Below are 8,915 nucleotides of genomic sequence, written 5' to 3'. Positions count from 1 at the left end.
CCGTTTCCCTCCAGGCGCGAGCTGGTGCGCAGCAGCAAATCCCATGTCTGTCTGTCCCTCTGTCCGCTGCTGGCCTGAGCTGCGTGTCACCTCCGTCCCCATCCCCTTCCCCAGCCTCCAGCCAAACAAAGGTGGGCGACGCTTTTTTCTGCTCTTAAAGGCAGTTGGTGAGCATCTTTCCTGAAACAATAACTCTCTTATTGAGAACAAATGTTGACATTTGCAGGGAGCGAGGAAAAAAGCAGCCCAGGAAGTGTAAAGTGGAAAGCCCTCTTCCTATTTGACAACAGCGCCAATTCCTCCGGGATCCCACCTGAGATTAAAGCCTGAATTTCAATAAATCAGCTCTAATGAAACCTCTGGCCCTGAAGAGGGAAGGGTTTGCCTTTCCCACTCTGGAATGAGCACAGAAACCAGGGCGGGAGGGGTGGGGAGAAGAGGGAGTAAATATAGAAAGGAGTGTGAGATTTTAATCCCAGTGGGCTCATTAGCATCGTTATGAAATAAACCATACACAGAGTGATGTATTTTATTGTTCATCCCTCTTTCTTGCTACACTGAAATAATCACATTGTTTTTGCTAACAATCTAGAAAGGCTACACTTTCCTCCTGCTTTCAATTTTGATTACTAAATCTCAAATGATGTTGAATATGCAATTCTCCCCCATTTTAAACAAATTTCTTGTTTAAAAAAAATAAATTCATATGCCAGATCATTTCAATGGCGCCCATCTGTATCCATGAACCGTTTGTGAATTTCTCAGAGGATGAGAGAAGTCCATTGGGTTTTACATACATAGTGAATACTTGAAAGCGAGTTTTCCGAGTCTTTCTACTTTTCTTTCCAGAAAGAAATCCAGGTCTAAATACTAGCAAGGGTGGGTAAATTATGGAAATCTTTTATAAGTCTTTGGGCGTATAAACATCAAAGGAATGTCATTAGCCCTTTTTAATCTCTGCCACAGCTTTTGGTTTTTACCAATTGAAATGTACACTTTGTGTCCAACAGAGACCTGGGACGTATAACATGGGTGGTGGGGGCTCATGGAGTAGGAGCAAGAGTGGGGGAAAGAAAGTTCAGGCATCTTCCCTGACATAAAAATCCCTCCGTAAAACCTTCCTGGACTGCACAGTAAAGACGGTCAAGGATGATTATAGTAAATATTTGCAATCTACCTCATATGCTAAACAGGAGGGAAAAAAATTAATTACTTCTTAGCTGTTTGCCTAATTGTACTACACGCTACATGCAGATACAGTGGCATTCTACCTCAATGCAAAAAAGGAGCAAAGAAGCATAATTCCACAAACAGCATAAGAGTATGAGTAGGCCTCCAGCTGCAAAGATCTTCACTGCTTTAGATTTAGCTAGACAGATCCCAGAGTATTCCAAGTTAACGTTATTAATTTCTGCCCTTTCAGCTGAAAAACGCACGCATTTTCTCAGTCGGTTAGATGTCTTTATAGGGGTAAATTACAAAGGGGAGGTGAGGGGGGTGTGCAAAGGAAGATGGATCATGGGAATTGTGTATATGCATTCAAGAAAAAAACAGCTTCCTTTCCCCCTGTTTAATATAATCACAACGTATTTCCAGACTCCAGAATAGCAGGGCTCTTTATCCAGTTAACCTTCCCAAGGCTGATGCCTGAAGTATCTAAGATCACTTTCAAATGCCCTTTCTAACAAGACCTGAGCAAGAGGCCACTAATTTTCACTGAACAAAAAGCCACTGGAGAGAGATCCGTTTGTCAATATCAACTGCTCCAGCAATTTCCCATCTTCAGACACATCAGCCTATCTGAGCTGGCAGATGTTTAGACAAGATTTTATAAATTGTTCAATATCAGACCATAATGAACCCCAACTGACCATTCCAAAGCAGCTAAAAGCATTCAGGATCTCCCCTGCTGGGATCTAATAATGCTCTCACACTGGAACATTATTAATCATGGAATAAAATAGATGAGCCTCTTGAAAAATAAGTGTATGATTGATTAAAGGGCAATCTAAGAAGCTATTATTCTTGTTTTATAACCGTAAGTTATTTTCACTCGATTTATCTTTCGGGGAAAATAAATGATTGTTCGTTTCTTTTCTGAAATTATATTATATGAGGATTCCCATTACTAAAAAATTAAAATTATGAGTTGGCTAATTTTATGATTCAAGTAAAAGCAGGTTTCCAATGTGACTTGTAAAGATATGGTTTACCAATGTAAAGAGAAAAAACCATAAAAAAGCGGGTTTCCAATGTGACTGTAAAGATATGCTTTACCGATATAAAGAGCGAAAACCATTAAAAAAACCCCAAACAGGTATTGGACTTTTAGGGTTTTTTATGTTGTTGTTGTGTTTTTTGGTTTTTTTTTTTTTTTTTTTTTTTGGTTGGTTGGGGTTTTTTTGTTGTTTTGTTTTTTGGGGGGGGGGGGTTTGTTTGGGTTTTTTTGTTTGTTTTTTTCCCTTGCTTGTTTTAGCCAGAAGCCAAAAAGAAGAAGTAAGCCATAGCTGATAATATTTTTTTCCCCTGGAAAAAGTGAATTTAAAGAATGATAACTCAAATAAAGTGCTACTTCACAACCAGTATAAACAGTTTATAAGAAAAATGCATATATTCCCATCACCCTTTCTATGCATATTCATGTATATATACAAATATCCATTTGTACATATGACTGTATTTAAAGCTTAAGTATAACGGAACAAGCCAGAAGGAATTAATTTATGCAAAGTATATATTTGCAATATGTTTAAATTGCTTACTCATTTTATGATCTTAGCTCTACTAGGGAAATTAGAACTTTCCTCCTTTTCTAAATAATAAATTAATATTTTGAGGGAAATGAATGAAAAACACAACATTGTTGCAGACTAGTCTGGTTTTATTTACAATTAGAGATATAAATTAGTAAAGAATTCTTGTTAAACAACCAAAGATTGTATAACCATCAACGTTTCAAATAAAAACCAGGCAAAATTTATTTACAAAAAGTTCAGATTCCATTGCAATACAACTTGCATAAATTACTAGAAGCTTTATATTGTTACAAAAATAAATATCAAATTTGTTTCCACTTTGTAAGGACTCAAGTTCTCCAATCACATCTTTATTATCTCTACTGTATACATCTTTTACAAATAAATTTTACAATAAATCCTATCACACCTATCGAATAGATACCGTGGCAATGAAGTGATCAATTCAAGATATCCTGAGAAAAACAGATCTGTTTTCAAAAGTCACACATACATTGGGGAAACTATACTATACCAGCAAACTCACATATGTCCAACAAAATTCTGGTTTAATAATTAGATTCTGAAGATTTAATAGTGCTCTGTGGTCTTCTTTTATACAGTGGCACCAGATGTGATCCGGATTTAGAGATTTGTTATATATATTAGCTCGGGGAGAGATGATGGCTTGCTGACTTTTTTCAAAGCAATTGTGACACCTACCTGTGGACCAAGGAAAAAACCAGATCATCCAAAAAATCCTTCAATTAACACTATTAAATGGGGTGGGCGGGAAAGGAAGTAAGGCAAAATTCTTACTCGTCTAATTTCTTCTAACAAAAACAAAAGTTAGTTGAAAAATATCAGCAAGGCGATTTTTTTGTTGTTGTTTATTTAGCTCTAAATACTGGAAGTATTCAGAGTGCCTTTGCTAGCTAGGCAACAGCCAAGTCACAGAAAACATACTTTGCTTAAGATTCATGCCGGTTTCTTACAGTTGTCCCCTTTTATTTTAAAGACATGGTCACTGTATGAAGCCTCACCCAGGATGTACAATTTTAGCACTGCCACGTGAGCACAAGTACCCTGGTTTTAAATAACAATACCTTCAAAGGTGGGGTTTTTTTCCCCAAAAATTTCTTTCCGTAACTTTTAGGTAGGCCCTACAGCTTTCCCTTACACAAGCATATGCAAAGTGAGGGAACTGTCTAACCTGGCTTGGAAATTAAGAAAAACCCAAGAAAGGTCGTCGTAAGAGATTTCCGAAAACAGCAGAAAAAATAATATTTTACTTTGTGGCCAAACTCTCAAGTAACGAAGCAAGAAATTAACATTAAGCCAGTCTAGAATGGTGCAGCACGTCTCAGACCCGATGCCAAATGATCAGTGTAATAGAAAATGTTCTCACTTACTTGCATTGCTGTGTGATTGCACTTCTATAGGTATGGTTGTACTCCTACTGTGCAGACTTCAGTGGGATCTGTCAAAATATAACCGTCAGTTAGTCACAGGACACAGCCAGCTAACTAGATTATACAGTCTGTGTAGGTCCCAAATCTCACTGGTGCAGAATTCGTAGCTGGGTCGTTTAAAAGACTAGCCAATGTTTTATATTTTCCTGTATCTTGAGTATTTTTGTAGAGTAAGATGACAACCATATTAGTGCAAAACTTTTTCAGATTAAAAAAATCCCAAAACCCAAACAAACCAAGAAACAACCAGTTACAAAAAAATGTCACGCTCCACGTAATTTCACGTCCAAGGTCAGCAATTACCTGAACCCAAAGCTGAAAAAAAACACCCGTGAGAATACTGGAAACAAAGAGAGTCAAACCAGTTTGTCAGGAAAAAAAAAATTACAGGCAATGACACCAATGCTCCCTGGATAGCTTTGTGTGTAGTTTTCCTTTTTTTAACAAAATTACTTTTCAAAGCTGCATCTGCAGCTTGTGAGACTGATCTAAAAGTCGTCTTTCACATTTCCTCTCGCGGTTGTTAGGGGCAGGTACTGATACGGCGGCGACATGCCGGTTTTAATCCCCAAGTTATGTGTGTGCCCATCTACTCTCTGCCAGCGGTGGCACCGAGCTTACTGTTTTTTTCCGGAGAAGGTTTCAGTATTTACAGCGCATAGGGGACATCTAGGGTCGGGGAAGGAGGACGAGGGAGAAGAGGGAAGAAAGAGGCAGAAACAAGTCACCTACCTTTCTTAGAGTCATAGCTAGAGGGCCTGTAATGTTGTTCTAGCTGGTTAGTGATCGTTTTCAAAGAGTCACTGCTCTGTTTGTGGACAGAGCTGACATTTAGGACAGTCTGACTTAGTCCCTCGTTAGAAGCCACTGCTGCGGAGTTGTATCTTAGGATTCCCTGGCTCTGCAGAGCGTTGAAGTTCCCATAGTTTGTATAATTGCTATAAAAAGGTGAGGTGTAATAAATATGCCTCCCCAGGAGGGAGGAGGGCGAGTAGGCAGCGCTGTGCGGGGCGGAGGCGGGGGTGGCCGAGGAGAGCGGCGCAGGCTGGCAGCCTTGGCCCAGTGTCTGACTCTTGAGGTCCGAGGTGGCGATTTCGGCCAGAGACCAGAGCTTGGGTTTGCTGGCCGGCGTCGGGGGGCCGGGAGAGGCGCGGGGGCCCAGCGCCGCCTTGCTAGCGCTGCGGGCGGCGTCGGCGTGCGGGTGGCCGAGGAGCGGGGCCTCCACGGCCGCCAGCGGCGAGGAGGTGGCGGGCTTGGCCGGCGGGTCGCGCTCCCCGCCGCCGCCGTCATCCTCGTCGATGTCCTCCTCCTCGTCCTCGTCCTCGTCCTCATCCTCTTCCTCGATGTCCTCGTACTTGTCTTTGCACTCCGAGCCCGACTCGCAGAGGGGGTCTCCCGCTCGGCAGGGCAGCTTCTCGCCGTCCGATTCGGCGGAGCAGGAGTGGTCCGTCAGCGAGTCGACTTGCAAGCTGATCCCTGCGGGGGCCCGCCGGGCACAGAGAAGCAGTCAGGAGGGGCGGCAAAACAGAGCGGGAGAGAAGCGAGCCCGGCCACCACCGCGCCACCGCTGCGCCCAGGCAGAATCAAACCATCCCGGCCTTTTCCCGTTCCGAGGAGCATCCATCCCCACGGGTTGGCCCCTCCGCGGCGCCCCACGCACCTCCCCGCCTAGCCCCTCACGGCGTCGCCAGTCTCCCCCCGCCCGCCTTGGCCACAGGCACTGATCGCAACAAGCGACCGGAGCAGCCGCAGGCGACGGGACAGGTTTGGGGGTCGCTTTTGTTAAATGCCGCGCCCCCGCTCATACCCCGCTGCCCCGGTCCCGGGGGACTCGACGGGACGGGATGGAGCCGCCCCGCCGGGGCCGCAGTCACCCCGCGCCTACCTTCATCCTCTGCGGAGGTTTCGTTGCTCTCGGGCATCTTCTCGGGACTCTCTTCCTTACTCCTCGCGCCGTCGCCTTCGTCGTCGTCCTCGTCCTCGCTCTTGTTCCGCGGGGCCCAGGTCATCTTGTTCTCCTTCTTGAGCCGCCGCCGGGCGTTGGCGAACCAGGTGGAGACCTGGGTGAGGGTCATCTTGGTGATGATGGCCAGCATGATCTTCTCGCCCTTGGTGGGGTAGGGGTTCTTGCGGTGTTCCTGCAGCCAGGCCTTCAGCGTGGCCGTGGCGTCGCGGGTGGCGTTTTTCCTGTACGCGGGGTCGTTGAGCTGGTAGGGGTAGGCAGGGCTGCCGTACGGGTGGTAGCTGATGGCTCCGGTCATCCCCGTCGTATGGGCGTCGTAAGGGGAGCCCTGGACAGAACAGAACGGTGGGGTTGGTAATTTGTTATTGCTGATAGCCATTAGTGAGTTGTCAAGGCGAGATCGGCGGTTATATTTGTATTTCCCCGGGATGGTGTCTTGTATCCATATTCTATGAGGGGGAGTAGCAGCACCCAAAGGCCATTAAGTTACAATTCCCCCCCCTCCTTCCTCCGCCCAGCACACAGACACAGGCACACGCGCTTAAAATCGGCGATGTTTTAATCTTTCTGACTAATTTCAGCTCCTTGTAATTGAATATTTCCCAATATAATTTTTGAACCGCGTAGACATTTTAAAGGCCCTACAGGTAGTGTCTTGATATCAACATTTCCCTCAAAGGTTCAAAAGATGTTTCCTTTTTTGCTATAGAAAATACAACAAAGCCGCCACTTAGCAATTCACTGCACTAATGCATTGCAAATCCAATTTGCAAATCAGAAGATATGCACCGTTTCGAATTGTTCAAATGCGATGTAATTAGCATTTTAATTCGCTCTTTAACGTTTAAATTGCGCTTATTTAAGTCTGCATAATGCAAGAAAAGTTTAAGATATCGCTAAGAAACTCGCTAACTTTCAGCATGTCTTTGAACCCCGCAGATCGGAGAGTCATAGGCTCAACATCGCCCAATATCCCGCACAGTTCACAACCTCGCTGCAACTTCCAGCCACTCGCCTACTGTTTCTCAACAGGAAAAACAAGAGAGACCCTCAGATCTTTTATACCACCTCGAATAAAAATTGCACGACAATTTATGCACTGTATTATGAACAGACGGAAAGCAAGTAGTTTCCCTGTCACTTTGCAGGGACAGCGAACTACCCCGCTGCCATCCTCTCCTAGGATATCGACAGCGGCACTAGCCTCAAATTCCGGGCACAGGTCTTTGTGTGTACGGACTAGATATGTGTTTGACTGTGTGTGTGCGTGTTTATAAAACTATAAAACCATCTAGACGTGCAGCTTATATTTATATAGTTTATGGTTTTATTTATATATTTTATGCACAGAACACACACAACACGCAATTGTAACTGCTCCTTAAACTAATAAGAAGAAAGTGAAATCCGAAACTGCGGCCACTACGACCATCTTGGGCTTAAGCGAAGCTCACAGATCGCAAACAGATGCTCCTTTTCATTCCCAAAATCCAGTTAAACCATTAGCACAAAACACACTGAAGTAAATAAAACCACACGGGTTAAAGCCCCCAGCGCCTCTAAACACCGACTTAAAAGAGAGAGAGAGAGGAAAAAAAAAAAAAGGAAAAAAAAAAGAAGAAAAAAGAAACCCTCCCCTGTGCTAGCACAGCGAAAAGAATATAAATATATAAATATAAATATAAATATAAATATAAATATAAATATATATATATATATATATATATAAGGAAATCAGGGGGGACACACACACGGAAACGGGGGGAGAATGAAAGCATCCAACCCAACTGTCTGAAACCATCCGAATTTCCTTAACTAAAGCGCCCTCCAGGCTCCGCGAACCGCGCAGAGAGCCCGGGACCCAGGCCTGCCGGCACCGCGCTCGGCTGGGACGCGAAGCGGCGCCCCGGCCCCGGCCCCAGTCTCGGCCCCGGCCCAAGCCCCGGCCCCGGCCCGACGCTGCGCTCGCCTCCGCTCCGCTCCGTTCCGCTGGTCCCCGGCCCGGCTGCGGGGCGGCGCGGAGCGATGCGCGGCCGGCGCCGGCAGCGTGGAGGCGGCGGCGGTGCGGGGCGCCCGGTTGTGCGGCGTGGTGTCGGGGGCTGATGGTGAGTGTGTGAGGAGAAAGGCTGAAGATGATGAGGATGAGAATGCGGATGCTAATGAAGAAGGAGAGGGTTTCTCTTCGGTAGTTACCATGTAGGAGGGGAATCCCGTGGCGGGGTCTGTGGAGTACTGGAGCGGGCTGGTGAAGCCTGTGGCCGCCGCCTGGGCGGTGAAAGCTGCCGATCCCGGGTAAGGGCTGAACGCCGATCCCGACGAAGACCTGGCCAGCTCCTCGCTCCTGGGGGCCGCCAGCGCCGACGCCCCGTACGCCGGGCAGGAGTACAGAGCCAGCGAGCCGGGGGGCTGGTAGAGGTAACCCTGAGGATAGGACATGGCTTGCACTGGCGTGCACAGGAGCAGGGAGGGGGCGAGGGTGACCGGCCCTGCTGCTGCCGCTGCTCCTGGCGCTGCTTTCGTGCTCTCCCTCTCTCCCGCCCGCCCTCCCGCTCCCTCCCTCCCGCCCTCCCTCTTTCTCCCTCCCTCCTTCTCTCTCTCTTCCCTCCCCCCCCCCCCCCCACCCCCCCGCGGTTGTCTCTGTGCAGTTATGTAGAGAATCAGAATTGTTGTAGGCTCCCCCCCATGCGCACCCGATCAGAATAAAAACAAATAGGAGGAAAAACAGAAAAAGAACCCCCAAATGGA

At 46.3% G+C, this 8,915-nt stretch overlaps 1 protein-coding gene across 1 annotated transcript; it reads right to left on the bottom strand.

Moving 5' to 3' along the window:
• Nucleotides 1–2,951: 2,951 nt before the first annotated feature.
• Nucleotides 2,952–8,688, bottom strand: IRX2 (iroquois homeobox 2). The gene is made up of 5 exons (XM_066205765.1): nucleotides 8,364–8,688; nucleotides 6,093–6,498; nucleotides 4,940–5,683; nucleotides 4,148–4,215; nucleotides 2,952–3,458 (listed from the first exon to the last, which is right to left on the bottom strand). The coding sequence occupies exons 1-4, from the start codon at nucleotides 8,604–8,606 to the stop codon at nucleotides 4,172–4,174; spliced, it is 1,437 nt and encodes a 478-aa protein (XP_066061862.1). The 5' UTR covers nucleotides 8,607–8,688; the 3' UTR covers nucleotides 2,952–3,458; nucleotides 4,148–4,171.
• Between the last annotated feature and the right edge of the window lie 227 nt (nucleotides 8,689–8,915).

The sequence above is a fragment of the Chamaea fasciata genome, unplaced genomic scaffold (assembly GCF_029207755.1).
Source record: "Chamaea fasciata isolate MVZ Bird 193981 ecotype frontalis unplaced genomic scaffold, bChaFas1.0.hap1 SCAF_1, whole genome shotgun sequence".
In the NCBI taxonomy this organism is placed as follows: domain Eukaryota; kingdom Metazoa; phylum Chordata; class Aves; order Passeriformes; family Sylviidae; genus Chamaea; species Chamaea fasciata.
The sequence above is the reverse complement of the archived record's forward strand: the minus strand, read 5'-3'. Positions and strand labels throughout refer to the sequence as shown.

Bases quoted from the DNA above. Each gene is read 5' to 3' on its own strand.
- IRX2 (XM_066205765.1), bottom strand. From the start codon at position 8,606: ATGTCCTATCCTCAGGGTTACCTCTACCAGCCCCCCGGCTCGCTGGCT. The intron at 6,499-8,363 runs GTAACTACCGAA...TGTTCTGTCCAG, and splicing joins CGGGATTCCCCTCCTACATG to GGCTCCCCTTACGACGCCCA. The intron at 4,216-4,939 runs GTAGGTGACTTG...ATATTTTGACAG, and splicing joins TAGCTATGACTCTAAGAAAG to ATCCCACTGAAGTCTGCACA.